This window comes from Nuphar pumila, chromosome 17, assembly GCF_984573655.1.
Source record: "Nuphar pumila chromosome 17, dmNupPumi1.hap1.1, whole genome shotgun sequence".
NCBI lineage: Eukaryota > Viridiplantae > Streptophyta > Magnoliopsida > Nymphaeales > Nymphaeaceae > Nuphar > Nuphar pumila.
The window spans coordinates 28,109,854-28,131,854 of NC_143265.1; the positions used below are offsets into that span (position 1 = coordinate 28,109,854).

Here is a 22,001-nt window from a genome sequence, read left to right on the forward strand (position 1 = left end):
TAGTATCAACAATAGAGGAAATTTTACCTCTGAGGAGAGCCGATTTGGTAATTTCAAACTCTGGTCTTAAACCATTTATGAATTGATAAAAATATTTTGCATCAAGTTGTTTTTGGCGGAGCTCTATATCTTCGAGAAAATGCCATTTAGGCTCAAGAAGAGGTGACTCTTCGTAAAGTTTAAACAATTCATTATAGTATTCCCTAATACTTTTGTCTTTTTGAGTCATAGTCAAAACTTTGTTTTGCAAATTGCACAGATGTACAATATCCTTAAAGGAATACATATTCTTAAGGTATTCTCAAACCTTATTTGCATGCTCAAATTTTGCGAGACTAAAGCATTTTTTAATATCCACGCTATTGAATAGCCAAAACTTGGCATGTCCCATTCTCCACTCTTTCTACTTTTTCTCATAAGTTGCTAATGCCTTAATATTCTCACAATCCGTAAGAGGCACTTCTTTTTCGTTCTCTACCTTTGTGAAAACTAATTTGAGTTCGGGATCGGAGCCATCAACAAGTCCCCACAATCTCTTTCCCCATATGTAGTGCTTCATGATTGAAGACCACATTACAAAATCAGTATCATTAAGTTTCATGGGCATGACGGTGACTTTTTCATAGTCATCCATTCTTACAAGGGGTGAGAGAGAGAGAGAGATAAAGAGAGGAGATGAGAGAAAAAAGAAAGTAGGAGAAATAGCACAAGCACAGCACCACAAACTTTGAGTGGAGACAACGAGCACACGAGCCAATGAATCACACTTATCTTCAAATGCACAATCACGTGAACACTTTAATCACCAATGAACAAGAGATTTGTCTTCCTCCCACAAGCACGAAAAACGATGCAAAACAATCTTTAAAGATTCAGGAGCAACAAGGCTTTGATACCATGTAAAGAAACAAGAGCCTCCAATCAAGCACAAAGAGTCCACCGAAGATTCGAGTGGATGAGCACAACAAATGTCCACTAAGCGCACACTACCAAAACACATACAAGGGCATACACAAGAAGGCTCTTAACAAAATTAAATAATTTATTCAATAACCAAAATGCAAGAAGCATTACATTTGAGAGGGGAATGACCCTTATTTATATACAATGAAAAGGAGACTCAAAGAGTCATCGGAGCTAGTGCAGTGGCTACAAATAGAGTTGTTGGACTAGCTCCAACGATTCTTTTCACTAGTCAACAAAGTGTTGACTAGTCAAGGTCTAGTTCAAAAAGAACTAAATCTAGTTCTAAATGAACTAGACAAAGAAAAATATATATATATATATATCAAATATAAATATATATATAATATATAGATGTATATATATGTACAATTTAACAATCGATTGCATTCTTGGCAAAATGAAAGCCCTTCCATTTGCAAAAAAGAGTTTTTCTTCATCTAAACCTCTTGAATTAGTGCACTCGGATGCTTGGAGTTCCGCTCCTATTGCCTCTAAAAGTGGTTATGTTTATTATGTAATATTTGTGGATGACTTTTCTAGATATACTTTGATTTACTTTCTTAAGCACAAATATGAAGTTTTTAAAATCTTTAAAACTTTTCATGACCTCATTAAGAATCAATTCAAAACCAACATATCTACTTTTTGCTCGGATTCAGGGGAGAATTTTATGTCAAAAGATTTCAAAGAATATTTGAAAATCAATGGTATTTTACATCAAAGGTCTTATGCCAATACACCCCAACAAAATGGTTTGTCAGAAAGAAAACAGACACATAATTGAAACCACTAAGACACTTTTCATTTCGAACCATGATCCAAAAGAATTTTGGGTCGAAGTTTCTCTAAGCGTTGTATATCTTATAAATAGAATTCCTTTCACCAAACTTCAAAATATCTCTCCCCTTGAAAAAATTTTCAAAATCTTTTTTGCTTATTCAAGATTAAGGATTTTTTAATGTAAATGTTTTGTTCTTACCAATAAAAATGACAAACTTTCACCTAGAGCTATATCATGTGTAATTCTTAGGTATGGTGAAAACCAAAAAAGATTTAGGTGTTACAACTTCAAAAATGACAAACTTTATGTCTTAAGAAATGACTCATTTATAGAAAAAAATTTATTTGATCAAAATATGCCTAAGGTCTTGTTAGAATTATTGTCTAAGAGTAACAATGAATGTGTGATTGATGATGTTATTAATGAAGGACCACAACTCAATATCTAGGATGATGAACCACAACTCAATATCCAGGATGATGAAAATATTGACATGGTTAGAACTGAACTCATAATAATCCAATATAGTAGGCGAGCAAATGATAGACAACCTAGTGCCCTAGAAAAATGTTTCAACCTAAAATGACAAGAACAAAATAATTTGAGATCTTACAGAATTTCTAGACCTAATAAATTTGTATCATATGAATCATTCTCTCCCCAATATAGAGCTTGTCTAGCCAAGATTCTATCATATTTTGAACCAGCAACCTATAACCAAGCTAGAAATTACCCTCAATGGATAGGAGCTATGAATAATGAATTAGAGGCATTTAAAATTTTTAAAACTTGGGAGATAAAAGATTTACCAAAGGAAAAAAAATCATAGGTTGTAGATAGGTTTACAAAGTCAAGACTAAAAGTGATGAGACATTAGAAAGCTATAATACAAGATTAGTGGCTAAAGGTTATTTCCAAGAATATGGTACAGATTATGATGATTTTTTTGCATTGGTAGCCAGGATGACCTTTATTGGAACTCTCATAGTTGTAGTTGTTGTCAAGGGATGAGTCATTTATCAAATGGATGTAAAAAATGTCTTTTTAAATGAGAAACTAAAAGAGGAAATTCACATGGATTCACCTCCTGTATATGAGATTTCATATGGAAAAGTCCTTCATTTAAGAAAAGCCTTATATGGGTTAAAACAGACTCCTAAGGCCTAATATGATAGGTTTATCTCTATGATGATTAAACTTGGATCTAAATCTTGTTATACTGACATTGTTATGTTTATTAAGAAATATGATGCAGGTATAATCATTGTGTGTCTTTATGTCGATGACATGATTATTATTGGTGGAGATAAATAAGACCTTGGATTTCTAGATTTTTCCTAGGAATTGAAGTGGCTTATTCTCCACGAGGGTATTTGCTAACTCAAACTAAGTTTTTTACTTAAATTATTGGCAGGTCGGGGATTACTAATGTGAAAAGGGTGGACACTCCAAAAGTAATCAACGCCAAGACGAAGAAAGATGATGGATCACCTCTAGAGGATCCCACTCCTTACCGCCAGATAATTGGAACATTGACATATTTGACTATCACTCGACCTGATATAGTCTATGCAACAAGGAATCATTAGATATTACAAAATTTTGTTTCTAAGGGTCTTTTGTTGTTTTTTTCCACCTCACTAGAATTAATTGTTTATTCTAATTCAGATTGGGGAGGAGATCCTAATGACAAACCCTCAACTACTAGTTTATGTGTCTTTTTAGGTGATTCTCCAGTGTCTTGAAACTGCAAAAAAGCAATAGAAAGTATTCTTGTCATCTACTAAAGCTGAATATCGTATTATGACTATTATAATATCAGAGATTGTATAACTGAGGAGATTACTTGAAGACATGGGGTTTACTTGCAAGTGCCCTCAAGACAATGATGTGACAAGAGTGCAATATACATAGTTGGCAACCATACATTTCACGAAAGGACTAAACATATCGAAATGGATTGTCACTATGTGCATGAAGAGTTTTTAAAGAAGACTATCACTTTTCCTTACATCACCTTCAAATATCAGTTGGCCGATTTCTTCACCAAGGCACTTTCGTCACCTCGGTTTCACTTCTTACTAGACAAACTTTCGGTTATCACACTGTAAGTTTGAGAGAGTGTTAATATACATATATATATACATATATATATATATATTCTTTATTGTTGTAATGAAATATGCGGAAATAAAAACAATGTCCTACAATGGACATTCGCGTATAGAAAGCAAAGAACAAGTCCAAAAAGGACATACACAAAAGCCAACAATGGATTGCAAACATAAATTCTTATAAATGCAAGAAAGGGCTTCAAGAAGCCAATGCTTTACAAAGGGGGAGACCCCACTTATTTATAGACAAGGAGAAGTGAGAGAGAGGGAGAAAAGTAAGAGAGAGAGATAGACCACATTGGGAGGCCCAACAAGGTGTCGTTGGGCTCCCAACAGTCACAATTGTGACCGTTGGGGGCCCAACGACTCCTAGTTGGGACCCCCAATGTGAATGCATTAAATGCATTTAGGAAAAAGAAAACAAAAAAATAAAAGAAAGAAAAAGGAAAATAAAAAGAAAATAAAAAGAAAAACAAAAATAAAAAAAGACTACAATGCCCCTATTGGGCAGAATTAGAGGAATACCCTTATCGGGTATGATTGAATATATATATATATATATATATATATATATATATATTGATTACATTTATTTTAACACCCTCCCTCAAGCTTTATGGGGATATAACCGAAAGCTTGTTGAGGAGGAACATAAAACGAAGAGCAGCAAGGGCTTTATTGAAGAAGTTTGTCAACTGATACTCGGATGTAACGTAAGGCAGTGTTATGGTTCGTCTTAAGTATTCATCACGAACGTAGTGGCAGTCCATCTCAATGTGTTTAGTACGCTCATGGAAGGTGTGATTGCTTGCGATATAGATTGTGATTTTGTTGTCACAACACATCTTCGAAGGAGTAGAGATGATTACGCCCATATCACTGAGAAGACTTCTAAGGCACACAAGCTTCATGGTTGTAGTGGTCATTGCACGATACTCCGCTTCTGTTGAGGACAATGATACTTTGTGTTGCTTCTTGCATCTCCAAGAAATCATAGTCACCTAAGAAAACACAAAAGCCAGTAGTTGAGACTCTATCATTGGGATTTCCTCCCCAATCAGCATCAATATAAGCAATTAAATCAAGTGATGACGAAGAGGAAAGAAAAACTCCCTTAGTTATGGTATTTTTGATGTATCTGACTATCCTTAAGACTGCACTCATGTGCACAGTTGTAGGTGCATGTTGAAACTGACTGACTGAGTAAATTGTATGAGTTATGTCTGGCCGAGTGATGGATAAGTAAGTCAGAGACCCAACAAGTTGGCGGTAGGGAGTAGGATTCTCGAGGAGTGTTTCATCTTCTAACCTTAACTTTGCATTGATAACTTCAGGGGTTTCTGTCTTCTTATCATCGGAGATGTCAGACTTGGAATAAATGTCAGCAGCAAGTTTCATCTAAGAGAGAATGTACCCTCGGGGAGAGTATGTTACTTCAATTCCTAAAAAATATCTTAAGAAACCAAGGTCAAACATGTCAAAATTCTCTTTTAAAACTTTCTTAATATCATTGATTCATTGCTCATCACTTCCGGTGATGATCATATCATCAACATAAAGTAGTAGAATAACTAATGAAGACCCTGCACTTTTCACAAACAAAGCAGTGTCAGTATAGCATGAGCGAAAATTCAAACTTGTCATTACATTGCTAAATCTATCATGCCAAGCCTTTAGAGCTTGCTTTAAACCATATAATGTCTTTTTAAGTTTGAGAATTTTATTTTCACCAATACACAATCCTGATGGAGGATCCATGTAAACCTCTTCATTTAATTCACCATTTAGGAATGCATTCTTAACATCTAATTGATAAATAGGCTATTTTTTAACTGACGCAACCGCAATAAGAGTCCTAACACTAGTCATCCTAGCTACGGGAGCGAAGGTTTCTTCATAGTTTATACTGTATTCTTGAGTGTATCCTTTTGCTACCAACCGGGCTTTATAGTGTTCTAATGACCCATCACTTTTAGTTTTAATTTTGAACACCCATCTACATCCAATAGATCTCTTTTCAGTGGGTAATGAGGTTATTTCCCATGTTTTTGCCTTTTCAAGGGCACTAAGTTCTAAGTTCATGGCTTCAACCCATTGGAGAATGTTTTTTGGCTTCATTATAATGTGAAGGTTCATGAAAAGAGTGTAACGCAATTAGACACGCTCTATACTTTAGTGTTAGAGACTCATAGAAAACAAACCTATTAGGAGGATTGGAGATTCGGTGGGATCTCCTTAAAAAGGTTTCTTCTATGTTGGAACCTTGAGAGTATTTTTTTAAGACACTCATAGAAACTTGTTGACCACGCCTAACATAGGTTTGGATGGGTCTATCACTTTCATTTTCAACATTGTTAAGAGGAATATACTCTAGATCATTCAACAAATCATTTGAGATTTCCTCTTCTTAAGGAGTCACATCTTCTTGAGAGAGAAGATCAAATAAGAAAGCATATTCGTTTTCGTCAATATCTTTAGTTTTCTCAAAACCATTTTCATTTTCTAAAAAGGTTACATCTTTAGATATATATAGTTTGTTATTTTTAAGGTCGAAGCATCTAAAACAACCCTTTTGATTTTCTCCGTATCCTAAGAAAACACATTCAATAGCTTTAGGAGATAATTTATCTCTTTTATGTGTAAGGATAAAACATTTACACCCAAAAATTCTTAATCTATTGAAATCGGGTGTTCTTTCAAATAATTTTTCATATGGAGATGTATTTTGTAAAGATGAAGATATCATTCTATTTATCAAGTAAGTTGAAGTTAAAGCGGCTTCGGCCCAAAAACTTTTTGAAATTTCTTTGGAAATAAGAAGTGTCCTAGTGGTTTCCAAAATGTGTCTATGCTTTCTTTCGGCTAGACATTTTGTTGAGGAGTCCTAGGACATGATCTTTGATGACAAATTCCATTTGTTTCCAAATAATTTTGAAATTCATTTGATAGATACTCGCCACCCGAATCGGATCTAAGAATAGAGATATTACTTGAAAATTGATTTTTGAATATCATATGAAATTTCTTGAAGAAGTCAAAGACTTCGGATTTTAAATTGAGAAAATAGATTCACACATATCTAGTGTAGTCATCAATGAAAGTAACATAATAGGAGTATCCTCCTTTCGATATGACCAGAGAAGGGCCCCAAAAGGTCTAACTCAAAAGGTCTTTTGGAGACAAAAGTTCTATTTGGAAAAGGAGTGGATTTCATTTTTCCAAAAATACAATTCTTGCAAACAAAATGTTTTTCATTACAAAATTTCTTTCCAAAAGGAAAGGAGTACATTTTTGAGAAACTTGGATGTCCAAGTCTTTGGTGCCAAGTTTCAATATTTTTATCTTGGACATGATTACAAAAAGAGTTAGTGGGAAGTTTCAAGTTGCTCATGTAATATAGATCTTCCCTCCTAAGGCTTTGCCCAATCTGCTTCCTGAACCAGAGATCCTGTATAGAGCAATCCTTAGTTGAGAAGGAGATTTCACATCCATGATCACATATTTGAGAAACAGAAAGGAGATTTAAATTAAGTTGAGGTACCACTCTTACGTTTGGCACAAAGAAATCTTTGAAAAAAATTAAAGTTCCAAAACTTTTAACTTGTAAAGATGTACCATCAGCGGTTGAAACATAAGAGTTTTTAAAGTTATTACACAAATCGAAAAGCCCATTTTCAAGAGGGGTCATATGAAAAGAAGCTCCAGAATCAAGAATCCAAGAAGACATACCTGGAGGAGAAGAAGAAGCTATGGCGGCACCCGAAGTTGATGGCGATTTGAGTAGAATTTGAAGTGCTTCCGATAGTTGAGCAAGAGAGAAGGACTCCTTCCCTGTGATAGTCTCCTCCTTTTGAGTAATTTCTTCAACGGAGGCAACCTTACTTTTTGGTGCTTCATTTAGCTTAGGGCAATTAGGTGTTATATGACCCGGTTCTTAGCAATGATGGCAAATGGATTTTCTATAGTTGCCATTATAGTTATTTTGCCTCCCAAAGTGTGGAGGCTTATAGGCTTTCACATGATTGTCGGGTTTAGACACGGCCAAAACTTTATCTCCTCCCTTAATCATGCCAAGACGAGTTTCTTCTTGGCATATTTCGGTTATGGCATCTTCCAAAGGAAGAGGCTTAGATCTATGAAGTAGGGAAGATCTAACTTGTTCATATTCGAGCCTAAGCCCATATAGAAATTGGAAAAAGTGTTCTCTTTTCATTTGTTTTCTTCTTAGTTCCACATCTTCACTAGAAACCCACTTTGGTTCTAGTAGAGATAACTCATCCTATAAGGGTCCAAGGGTGCTAAAGTAATCTCTTACACTCATTTCCCCTTGTTTAATAGTTCGGATTTTTTCCTGAAGAAAGAATTGACGAGCAAGGTCTTTTTTAGTATACATACCTTTCATAAAGAACCATGCTTCATTTGCCATCCGAAATTTAGCAATGTTGGCGCAAATTTTAAGCTCCACATTGTTCATGAACCAAGCAAGAATTTTTGCATGCTTGCTTTCCCAATCTTCCACTTTAGATTGGTCTTCGATGGCCTTCATGCAGGCATTTCCTTCAAGAGCTTTTTCTTGATAAGCATCCATCTTGGTGAGTTGGAGTTGCGGTTCCAGAATAGTGCCCATGACGTATCCCCAAAGCTTTTTACCCTTGAGGTTGTTCTCCATAACGGCGGCCCACATCATGTAGTTGGAACCATTAAGTTTGAAGGAGAGATCAATCTTTTGTTCTTCTTCCATTTTAAGCTCAAGAAGACAAACCAAGAAAGAGAAATACAAAATGAAAAATATAACTAGTCAACTAGTTATATCAAGAATCAAGAGCATACACTTGGCTCTGATACCATGTAATGAAATATGCGAAAATAAAAATAATGTCCTACAATGGACATTCACATATAGAAAGCGAAGAACAAGTCCAAAAGGACATACACAAAAGCCAACAATGGCTTGCAAACATAAATTCTTATAAATGCAAGAAAAGACTTCAAGAAGCCAATGCTTTACAAAGGGGGAGACCCCACTTATTTATAGGCAAGGAGGAGTGAGAGAGAGAGAGAAAAGTAAGAGAGAGAGACCACATTGGGAGGCCCAACAAGGTGTCGTTGGGCTCCCAATGGTCACAATTGTGACCGTTGGGGGCCCAACGACTCCTAGTTGGGACCCCCAATGTGAATGCATTAAATGCATTTAGGAAAAAGAAAATAAAAAAATAAAAGAAAGAAAAAGGAAAATAAAAAGAAAAAGAAAAATAAAAAGAAGACTACAATGCCCCTATTGGGCAGAATTACAGGAATACCCTTATCGGGTATGTTTGAATATATATATATATATATATATATATATATATATATATATATATTGATTACATGTATTTTAACAATTGTGACAATAGGTTATGCCATCAAGGGACATTTTTGTCTTTCATTTATGTAATAGGCCTTGCACATTAGGGGCAGTTTTGTAATTCTTATTTTTTTGTTTTTTTATTTTTCATTTCTAGCCATTAGGACTAGCCCAACGGCTCCCTTTTTTCACTATTTATATGGGATCTCTCCCATGTTGTAAGCTATGCTTCTCTTGAGCATTTTATATTAAATGAAATTATTTATTTTTATGTGTTGTAGCCCTATCCTTTGTGAGGTTGTATCTTGCTCATTGTATTTGTGCACACTTGTGTATCTTTGTAGCCCTAAGAGGCATCTATTTGCGCACATTCTTGTTTCATTACAGAGCTTTCATGAGCGTCTGAACCATGGTTGCCAGTTGAGGAAGCGGGAGCGGGAAGTGATACGGGAAGCGGGAGCGGGAAGCGAGGCACTTTCAAAATTTTAGGAAGCGGGGAAGCGTGGGACCACTTAGGAGCGATTCGGGAAGTGTCTCGGAAGTGACCTAGGAAGCGTCTCGGAAGTGACCTAGGAAGTGTCTCGGAAGCGAGGGGGAAGCGAAAAAAATAAAATTAAAAAATAAAAAATAAAAAAAATAAAAAAAAATAGGGGAAGCGTGGGGGAAGCGTGATGGGAAGCGCATCCCCCATTAAAGGGAAGCGCGCTTCCCAAAAAAAGGGGGACGCTTCCCCCCACGCTTCGGAAGCGCGACGTTTCGCGCTTCCGAAGCGCGCTTCGGGGAAGCGCGCTTCCCCTTTTAGCTAGGCGCTTCCCGTAACCCTGGTCTGAACTTTTCGAATCTGTCATGGAGATTGGTTAATCCAGATCTAACATTAAAGTTGAAACTCTTTAGCTGCACGAAAAAAATCCTCACAAACATGTTGCGCCCACAGATTCACATACACACAAATGTGGATTAGTATAAGATATGGATGAATATTTCATGCCAAATAACAGAAACGTGCACAGAAATTCAAGATATGTACCCAACCCAACTTTCATCAAGAAACTTGTGTATAATGCATCTTTGGTTTTTCAAAACAAAAAAACAAAACAGAACACATCAAATATCAAGACAATTCAAAGCTTCATTTGTCTGAGACTTCTCTCTTCATGCTTATTATTGTTTGCACTTATACTTCATTCTTTCATGTGTTGCATAAATTATTCAGCAAAGGAAACAATTGACAAGTCTAGTTTCTTTGGTGCAAAACCTGGAGACATGCTCAAAGAAAATAAAAGCACCACCATATCAGGAGTTTTTTCTCATGGTTAAACTGACAAAATACCCAGGCCTATGCTTTTTAACTTTTGGAATTAATTTAAATTGCTAGAAGCTGATGAGATGCAGGAGGTTTATCTTGCTTGTCTATTAGAATTAACCAGGAAAAATTAGTAACGGTTAAATTCTTTTGGGGAAACTTGGAGACGCTTAAAATTGCATAATAGAAGCCAATATATTAGATAAACTTACTGATCTCAGTAACCGAGGATAAGGGCATGAGCTAGGTGAGCCATAGTTAACAGCCAAAACATTGACACCTTCCTGCATTAACATATTATGGCCAGAATTTCATCAGAGGGCGAATAAAAAGTATAAAGGATCACAGGAAAATGACTCAACAAATTTAGCCTTAGAACCAGCTATTTACAGAGTACCAGAGAAAAAGAAAGCAAAAACTGTAAAGAGAGGTTGAACACCTTCAAACACAAACAAAGAGTCCACCAACAAGTGCAAAATACACTAGCACAAGTAACACCAATGACACAGTCACAAATGCTACGGAGAGCACAATCACAAGTGCCACCAAGGGCATACACAAAAGATAAAAAATATCTTTATTTGAAGAACAAGTATGCAAGAAGCATTACATTTTCAAGGGGGATGGAACCCCTATTTATATACACAAGAGGGAGAGAGAGAGTCCTAGAAAGGAGGAGGGAAGACTAAGAGAGAGAGGGGACACGAGCCAACGGCTAGATTACGGCTAGAAATCTTAGTTGTTGGCTTCCAAGTCAAGTGTCGACTAGGTCCAACCTCTCATATACATATATATACACACAATACTCTAGCAAAAGTGTTAGGTGGTGCCTAGTTGGTAGACCCCTAAAAAGACTAGGTGGGACTAGTTGGACTAGTCGGTTCCTCATTTAAAATATAAAAAGTACACAAAATATACATAAAAATATGTTTAATTCTTTTACTAATAAGATGTTTTCATTACACAAGTACAAAATTACACAGGCTTTCACAAAATATAGTAATATACATATATATAATTGTACACACATACAAATATATATATATATATATATATATTCAATTATTCATAACATATTCAGTATAATCAACAAAATATACTTTCAACCTTTCACAAAAGCACAATAACACATACATATATAAATAACATATTGCATAATTCATAATAATAAACATGCTTTCATCAGAAACAAACACACACAAGTATAAAAAACATAATCAATTAAAATTAATTGGCATGCTTTCAATGTTTCACAGAAAAAATCTCAAAAGCGAAGTAGCACACACATGTATATATATATATAATAACTAAGCATGTTTTCATGATTTCACAGAACAAATCACACAAACACACACATGTATATATAATTAAATATGTATAAAACAATAATATATATATATATAAATAATAAATGGCTAAACTGCCCTCGTGCCTAGTCGGAGGCAGCTTAGTCACCAACTAAGCACCTACCTTTTCTAGACGAAGTGTCTTTCCTTGAGGTATTCTCATACCAGAAGGTGCCTCCATGTACACTTCTTCTTCAAGATTGTCATTTAAAAGGGCATTTTTAACATTCATTTGATATATGGGTCAATTTTTAATTGAAGCAACTGCATTAATTCTAATTGTGGTCATTCAGGCAACAGGTGCAAAGGTTTCTTTATAATCTATATCATATTCTTATGCATATCCTTTGGCAACTAGCCTAGTTTTGTATCTCTCAAGGGTCCCTTCCTTCTTGGTTTTTATCTTCTTGAATAGTCCAAGTATCAACTTTTTCTAATACATCTAATTCTACCCTCACAACTTTAACCCATTCGAAGTGAACTTTGGCCCAAGTGTATGAGGAGGGTTCTATATATGAATGTATTACAGCTATGCATGCTTGATATTTGGACGAAAAAGAGTCATAGGATACAAACTTAGATGGAGGTTGTGAGACTACATATGATTTCCTAGTTTGCAGTTCTTTTTTATTTAAGTTAGAAAAATTTTCAAGTGCACATGGAGTTTCTTGATGTCCCCGTCTAGAATATTGTAAGCAAGTCATGAAATTTTTTATCAAGAAACTCACTCTCTTAATTCAATAATATTTTCAAATTCATATTCACAATCAGTCATTAACATCTTGGTTAAACCCAAGGTCAAATAAGAATGAGTAATTATCTTGATCTTTTCCAAAGAAATTTTCTTTTTTCAAAAAAGTAACATTTTTAGAAATATATAATTTTTCATTATTATGATCATAACACTGATATCCTTTTTGGTTGTCAACATAACCAAAGAAGGCACACAGAATAGCTCTTGGTGAAAGTTTGTCATTTTTTGTTGGTTAATACAAAACATTTGCAGCCAAAGACTCATAGTTTGGCAAAGTCAAGAGAGATTTTAACAAGTTTTTCAATAGGAAAAGCAGGTTTTCGTTCCCAGTCGAATGACAAAAGTTCATTTTTCTCCTCCTTAAATGCCTTCTTTCTCGCTCCTGGTTTCAACTTCCGGTCCTAGCCCCCTCCCTCCCCCATCCTTCCATGGAATGGCTGGCCTTTGAGGGCTACTCTAGTGGGCGGCTCGAGAGCAAGAAACCCAAGAGGGACTAAAACTGGCTCATTTTGAACAGGGGTTGGTACAACTGATAGACTCCTGACCCTTTCTCCTGCTTCTATGAAAGTAGCTCCCTTCAAATCTCCCGCTTAAAGCAAAGGGAGTTAGTCTATCCAGCAAGCAATGAAGGGGGAGTGTTGAAAATAGGTGGTTTTTAGTTTAAGTCTTTTTATATTAGAGGTTTTTCGAAATTTTGTTTTCATAATGGACTTAGATGTAATTATTCCTTTTAGCCTCTCTCTATTTAATATAGAGAGAAGCCCTAATCCAAAGTAACGAAATTCTTTACTGTGCAGCCGACTCTCTCTCTCTCTCTCTCTCTCTCTCTCTCTCTCTCTCTCTCTCTCTCTCTCTCTCTACACACAGGTGGTTGTGCATCGACCTTCCCTCTACAGGCATTATTGAGTATTTCTAAAAAATCCATGTAGCATAAACCTCTTTCTCTATGGCCTTCCCCATCAGCTTCCCTGGCTGGCAATCCTGCACCTGACAACCAATAGAGGAGAAAGAAACATTACACTCGTGGTCAGATAATTGAGAAACAGACAAAAGATTTAAATTTAATTAAGGAATATATCTAATTTTTGAAATAGAAAACCTTTTTGAATTTTGAGAAATATTTTTTAAATTCTCTATTCATTTTATCTTAAAAGATGTTTCATCAACAGTAAACACATTTGACTCGTTTGAGTTATGACATTCGGATAAAATATCACAATTTGGTGTCATATGAAATGAGGCACCTGAGTCAAGAAGCCAAAGAGATTTACCGGGATCAGTGATGCCAAAGGAAGAGACTGTGACTCCAGTTGATGAAGCTTCTTTGAATAGAGGTTAAAGAGCCTCTACTAGATGAGTCGAAGACATGTTCCCAATAGATGAATCTTGCATAGTTTTGAACTCACTTGACTCTTGTGTAACTGAGGCAACCTTCTTCTCACAAGGTCTTTTCAAGTTAGGGCAATAGGTTTTGACATGTCCCGGTTCATGACATTAATAGCAAATAATTGTTTTCTTCTCAAACACATTACCTTGTTTTCCATAATGATCATTGTTTGGCCTTTCACGGTGTGGTGGTTTGTAAGTATGAATATAGTTTCCCAGCCTAGATTCAGCAAATAATTGTTTTCTTCTCAAACTCATTACCTTGTTTTCCATAATGATCATTGTTTGGCCTTTCACGGTGTGGTGGTTTGTAAGTATGAATATAGTTTCCCAGTCTAGATTCAGCTAGAACCGAGTCATCATCACTCTTAGAAGTCTTCTTTTTAAGCCTATTTTCCTCCATACTTAGCTTTTTAATCGTGTCTTCAACAAAGAAAACTTTTTCTCTATAGAGGAGAGCCAATTTTGTGGACTCAAACTTCGGTCTTAAGCCGTTCATGAATTGATAGCAGTGCTCCGCATCTATTTGTTTTAGGCGAAGTTCTATATCTTCGGGACGATGCCATGTAGGCTTAAGAAGAGCCAACTCATTCCAAAGATCGGATAATTCACTAAAGTATCCTCTAATGCTTCTTCCTCCTTAGGTCATAGTATGAATTTTGTCTTAAAAATTGCACACGTGTGCAATATCTTTAAGAGTACATTTTTCTTAAGATAATCTCATGCCTTATTTGCATGTTAGAATTTAGCACGACTAGAGCATTTCTTAATATCAACACTACTAATAAGCCAAGACATAATTTTGGCATGCTCCATTCTCCATTCCTTCTATTTCTTCTCATAGGTAGCCATTGTGTTGGTTTTTTCAACCTCCGTAAGAGGTACTTCTCTTTTCTATTTTAGTAAGGATTAGTTTGGGTTCCGGATCGGACTCATCCACTAGTCCCCACAACCCTTTTTCCCATATGAGATGCTTTATAATTGAAGCACATGTTACATAACTTGAGTCATTAAGTTTGACGGTTTTATAGTGACATATTCATTGTCATCCATTTTTCACAAGGGTTAAACACGAGCACTCCACCATCAAGTGAGAGACACCGATAAAGAGCACGAACACTCCTCCACCAAGTAAGCACCACTAATCTTTTATTTGAAACACAATCACGATCTCACAAGCATTTGAATGGTATTTGCAAAAGAGTTTCAACTCTTTTAAATTTTAAGTAGCATGCTTCCCAATGCACCAAAAACAAATTCAACTTAATCACCAAGCTCTAATACCATGTAAGAAAATGAGAACCTCCAACAATATTCTCCAAATCACCAAAGTGGATACATAAAAGAGCCACAATAAGATCCACCGAAAATACCACAAAGAACCACAAAATAGGCTCACACACAAACCCACTCACACAAGGAACACCCACAAAAATATTATTTTATTCAAGAAGAATCCATGCAAGAAGCATTACATATGAGGAGGGTTTCACCACTTATATATACACAAGAATGAGAGGCTCCAAAGAGTCGCCCTAAATAGAGTTGTTGGACCTCCCCAATGACTCTTGTTGACTAGTCAACAAGTGTTGACTAGTTCAAACTTAACCAAAAAAGTTTAAAAATAAACTAACTATCCTAACCTAGTTATATATATATATATATACATACATATAAATACATATATGTACCTATGTATTTATACTATATATATTTACACTTTTAACAGGCTGAAGTTGATCATCTTCAACTTGTTGTTGCTCAATATTGTTGTGTTTCTCTACGTCTTTTGGAGAAGACACATCCTTCCTTAAACCTTCCAGGAATATCCCTTGCAACATTAGTATCATTCTGCCCATGATTCTATTCATATTGTTGATCTTGAACAACATCTTATGTAGAAGGGAGAAAATCTTCTTGAATTGAATCTTCATGGCTTATAGATGCAAAGAGATCCATGTTCAGCCATGGTTGATAAGTTTTGATATCCTTGCTTCCCTGTGACACATGATCACTAGAAATATCTGAAAAGTTATTATCATCAAATATAACATTCCTGAAAATTTTTGATTTTCCCTGTTTTGGGGTCAAAGCATTTAAAACCTTTATACTACAAATCGAAGCCTTATTTTCAAACTTGTTTCTCAATGTGCTATCAATATGAACATAGCAGACACAACCAAAACCCTACAAGTCATCATACTCTGGGTGTTTACCAAACAAGGTAAAAAACGGCAATTTGTTTTCAAGAATCCTTATGCGCAACCTATTTATAACATGTATTGTTCTATGAAATGCTTTTGTCCAAAGCTTGATAGGAATATTGCTAGCATGGATCATAGACATAGCACTCTCAACACTATGGAGGTGCTTATTCTCAGTCATGCCATTTTGCTGGGTGTTCGTAGGCAAGAAATCCTATGAATAATTTCATTACTCTGAAGATAATCAATAAACTCTTTTGATGAATATTCACCTCCACCGTCACTTAAACACTTCAGACTTTTGTTTGATGAAGTAGATCCATGTGAATCTGGAGTAATCATCAATAAAAGAAACATAATATCGACTTCCAGAAAAAGGTAAAATAGGAGAAGGACCCCAAACATTGGAATGAATAATCTCAAATGAATGTTGATTTGCCATTTATTTGTACCCTCCTTATCTGGTTCACTCGAAGACCCACTGCTCCCACCTTTATTCTGACCTTGATTGTTGATTTGCCCTTTATTCTGTGCCTGTGGATTGTATCTAGGATCGTCCTTGTACCAACAGTTGGCTTTCACATGCCCTGGCTTCTTGCATATATAACATGTAGGAATATTTCTATTAGAATTCATATTTGTAGAAGCAGGTATGTTAGGAGTGGGCAGCAAACCACGTCGGCCCTGATTGCCACCACGACCTCCTCTATACCCTCCTCGTCCATGACCTGAGGAGGTACTAGTAACCAACACTTCGTGAGAATCGGCATTTGTTCTGTCCAAGTCTCTTGGTGTTTCCTTCATTGACATCTCATAATGAAGCAACTTAGATTTCAATTCATCAAAGGTAGGAAGTTTTGGAAGGCATTGCAAAGTCATGGAGATCACATGGAACTAAAGGCCAAATCTTGTTACTGCTTGTTGAACCTTGTCTTTATCTGCAACTTCATAACCAAGCAGTGCCAATTGGTCTATGATGCTCTTGATCTTGTTGAAATAATTCAAGATTGACATTGACGAATTCTTTTTCAAAAGTTCGAATTCCCTCTTCAAATACATTACCTTGGCCCCCGAAATATGTGAATAGGTTTGGACCAGCCTACTCCACAAATCTAATGTCATGCAGTAATCAGGAATTCCTAGTAACACCACTTGCGAAAGGTTAGATGTAATATACGCCACCAAAGCCTAATCGTGTTTCATCCAACTGACAAATTTTGGGTTTTGAATAGTCTTTGTTGACAACACAACCCCTTTGTCATCCCTTTCTTCCTAAAAAATAAATTCTAATGGGATGGGTATTGATCCATTTAGATGACCACCAAGATCCTGACTCTTGATAAAAGGAGTGATTTGCCTCTTCCATGTTACGAAGTTAGAATTGTTGAGTTTCTTAGACACAAGTTGGTTCAAGAAATTAGACGAAAGGGATGAGTGAGAATAATTTGGATTCAATGGAGAATAAAGGAAAACACAGAAGAAGGAAAATCACACGAATTGAATGCAAAGCAAAAATCACTTGTAGAATCTAAAAAGCACAAGCACGAAAAGAAAATGAAAGTACTGCCTTAAAAGCAAATCCCTCAATATCCCAAAAAGAAAACGACTTATCAAAACTAGTGTTGTAAGTATAGTATGATATGGTACCATACATAACGTTACTTTTTTAAAATATGATACGATACACTTGTATCGTGATACGAGTGTGTATCATACCCGTATGGGGTGTATCGTACGATACATCCCTATATCGTGTTGTATTGTACGATACAAGTGTGGCGCACTTAAAAAAGACTCGAAACTTTTTAAGTTTTGGGTTTTAAAGGCCTCTTTAGGGCCAACTTCTCCATTTGTCTATAGGATGTTAGAAGGGACCCACACACCCTTGGAGTCGTGAGATCGATTTGGGGGACGATTTGTGTGCAAGGGAGAGGGCTTTTGCGATTTTCTCAAGTAAGAGTGCATTTTCACTATTTTTCACCATTTTCCATGTCATCTTTTTAGGCAAATCAAAAAGTTATCATCAAGGAGGCACAAAGAATAATTTGATCACATCAGTTTGGAACATTTTGATGAATTACATGCATGAGTTGAAGAAGAAGCAGGGACTCTTTTGAATTAAGAGGACATTCGGTGGATTAACGTATAAGGAGCACAAGAGATAGATGATGAAGACCCCACATATCTTGAAGACGATGTGAATGTCAAAGAAGGAGGAGGAGAAGAAGAAGAAGAAGAAGAAGATAATTATGATGAAGAAGATGATTATGATTATTGAGGTTTTATATAATATATTTTAAAAAAACTTGGTTATTTAATGCTTAATTGTTCATAAACTTGGTTGTTTTATTTTTGTTTATGTAATATGAAAGTATGAATCTTGTGACATGTTCTTAGTTGCAAAATATTTAATATTTTACATTGCTCTTGTGAGATATGCATGCAATATTATCTATGATTCTATATTAGTTGATGTTTGATGATGTCTTATGCGGCTCATAGAGACATAAATGCTTTATATGTGATTTTGTGGTTGTATTTTGTAAAATTCATCATTGTTTCATGTGATATGATTTTTTTAGAATTTTTGCTAATTTTTCTGATTTTTCTTGGTTTTTTTGGATTTTTTGGAAAATTTTATTAAAAATTTATGATATCTTACGATATGATACGATACAGTGTTACCTTGGGCCCAACCGATACGGGTAACGATACAATACTTACAACCTTGATCAAAACATCAAAAACCAAAAATAACTGACAATATGGTCTGCATTTTTTTTGGCAGACCACTCATAATTTTAACATATTAACAGCAGCAGTACGATTTTTTATCAGTCATCAAATACAATCTGTGTCAGATTCAATGCCCGAGAAACAAAATACCCGTGAAAAATAATTTTTTTATTCGTGTGGGAACATAAACAGAAAATAGATAAAGGAGAACCAAGAATAAGATTCAAGAAGAATATTGAGAAGGAAAACCCAAAGTAAAACAATCGAGAAATATGGGATGATTTTAACAGAAACCTGAAGTTGAAAGATTTCAAGAAACTGATATTAAACCAAGAACTGATTGGGAATCTCAATAGAGATAGGTAGAACCCAAACATTGACCAAGGAAAGTGCATGAGGTCGAAAATAAAAGAAAGAAGAAGAATAACAATAGGGAGATAAGAAACAGAAAAAAAAACTTGAGAAGAGGCAGCCATGGAAGATCTCAATGGTCATATAGACTCACGATCACCAGTCCCATGATCTCACGTGCTTTGATACCATGTGAGATTTTGCAGCAAACCAGAAACATTTAGCAGGTAGAAGAAGATAGAATATTGGGGCTGAAAGATGGCATGGTGCCCAATGTGGGTCATGCCCTATTTCTTTTCATTATATACTATGTATACAGAGACAGAATATTACAAGGGCATATAAGGTAAAACATAATACACACACATGGATCGGATAATGAAATCCAGATCTAAAACTGGACCCAAACAAAATCACGTCACTTCCCAATAAGTAACACTATTTTGTTGGGAGAGAAATGTTACATTACCCAAACAATTTGATATTGACACTTAAAGATCATATCACACGAACGACATTGAAAAAACCAATGAAGAATCCAATTTTTTGCCTTGACAATTCCTACTGCTTTTATAATTGTGGAAAGATGCACCGAACCCTAGGTAGAGAGAGAGAGAAGAGAGAGAGACGGCTGCACAGGGTGAGAAAACTCGTTAACCTCTTATTAGGGCCTCTCTCTATGTTAAATACAGAGAGGCTTAAAAGAATAATTACAACTAAGCCCATTGTGAAAACATAATTTCAAAATAACATCTAATATGAAAAACTTCACTTAAAACCACCTATTCTCAACACTCCCCCTGAAGCTGGAGCATAGATATCAATCATGCTCAGCTTGTCACAACATTTTGAGAAATTTGGTCTAGCAAGAGGTTTTGTAAACATATTTGCAACTTGGTCTTCCGACTTTAGATATTTGGTAGTGATATGACCAGCTTGAACCATATCCCTTACATAGTGGCAATCAACCTCAATGTGCTTTGTTCTCTCATGAAAAACAGGATTGTTTGCTATATATGTTGCAGCTTTGTGGTCACGGGAGAAAAAACCTTCACCTGAAGATCATGAAGAACAGTACGAACCCACATCAATTCAGCAGTTGTTTGGGTCATAGCCCAATATTCTGATTCTGCACTCGACCTAGAAACCACAGTTTGTTTCTTACTTCTCCAAGAAATCAAGTTGTCTACCAGAAACACACAGAATCCTGTGGTAGATTTTTTATCCACTACAGATCCTGCATAGTCAGCATCAGAATAGGCCACTATCTCCAGAGTTCCACCTTTCCTGAACAATAACCCCTTTTCAGGAGAAGATTTTAGATATCTGAGAATCATAATAGTTGTATTCCAGTGTACCTCAGTTGGTTTGTCCATAAACTCGCTAACTTGGCTTACTGCTAAAGCAATATTCGGCCTGGTCACAGTTACATACAGTAGCTTCCCTACTAGGGAGCGATAGCTTTTGCTATCAACCGGTTTTGACCCTTCTTCAAACAACTGAACTTTATGGTCCATGAGAATATTTGCTGGTTTAGCTCCCAACATTCCCGTTTCTTTTAATAAGTCAAGAACATACTTCCGTTGAGACAAAACCATCCCTTCACGGCTCCTGGCAACTTCTATACCCAGAAAATATCTAAGTGAACCAAGGTCTTTTGTAACAAAGTGTTTTTGAATATGAGCCTTTGTGGCTTCAATAGCTTTCACACCATCTCCTGTAAGAATGATGTCATCCACATATACCACCATAACAACTATGTCAGAGTTAGTTTTCTTGATAAATAGTGTATGATCTGTTGCTGACCTATTAAAGCCAAAGCGTGACATCACTTCAAACAACTTTTGAAACTATGCACGAGGACTTTGTTTCAAGCCATAAATCGTCTTTCTCAATCTACACACCTTCTGACACTCCCCCTCAACCTTGAATCCTGAAGGTTGTTGCATATAAACGGTCTCAGATAGATCCCCATATAGAAATGCAGTTTTCACATCTAATTGGTACAAGCTCCAACCATGCTGAACAGCTACTGAGAGAACAAGACGAATGGTACCCATCCGTGCAACAGGAGAAAAGGTTTCAAAGAAATCAATACCATATGTCTGAGTATACCCTTTTGCTACTAATCTGGCCTTGTACCTTTCAATAGAATCATCAGATTTGTACTTTATTGTATATACCCATTTACATCCAACAATGTCAGCATCTGCTGAGGAATCAACTAGATCCCATGTATGCTGAGATACTAAAGCATCAATTTCTTCTTGCATGGCCAGCTTCCAGCGGTTATCAAGCTTTGCCTGTTGATAGTTTAGAGGAATAGTTTCAGCAAATAAGGCTGAAATAAAAGTTTTCATCTGATTTCCAATTCAGGCATCGGAGACAAAATGAGATATAGGATATGGGATATAAGGTACATTGTCGTGTCCCCTTGCGCAGAGCAATAGGCCTGTTATCATCATCATGAAGATCACTATTGTTGCTCGGTTTCTTACAGGTTTATCTTCAGAATTCTCTGTTGCAAAAGTCCAAATGTTGACTGGTTCAGATATACCTACTCTTGCTGAGGCATATAATCGTCTGAGTAGACTTGCGATCTCTCTTCCACAATCTCAGCATGTGACTTAGTCATCTGCTCTAGTTGTCTCATCTGGTTATGGGTGTGGAAATCTTCAGAACATCAGAGGACGAGGTCGTGGACGAGGTAATG

The 22,001-nt window shown here is 35.9% G+C and overlaps 1 protein-coding gene across 2 annotated transcripts in view; it reads right to left on the reverse strand.

The window, feature by feature from the left end:
- LOC149811828 (uncharacterized) overlaps positions 1-22,001 on the reverse strand; it is a 95,055-nt gene that overhangs the window by 27,621 nt on the left and 45,433 nt on the right. The window contains exon 5 of one of the 2 annotated variants that reach the window (XM_089993946.1): positions 10,724-10,795. The exons of the other annotated variant lie outside the window; for it this stretch is intronic. Coding sequence (XP_089850072.1) covers positions 10,724-10,795 — 72 coding nt within the window. The remainder of the gene's footprint in view (positions 1-10,723; positions 10,796-22,001) is intronic. 2 annotated transcript variants of the gene reach the window in all.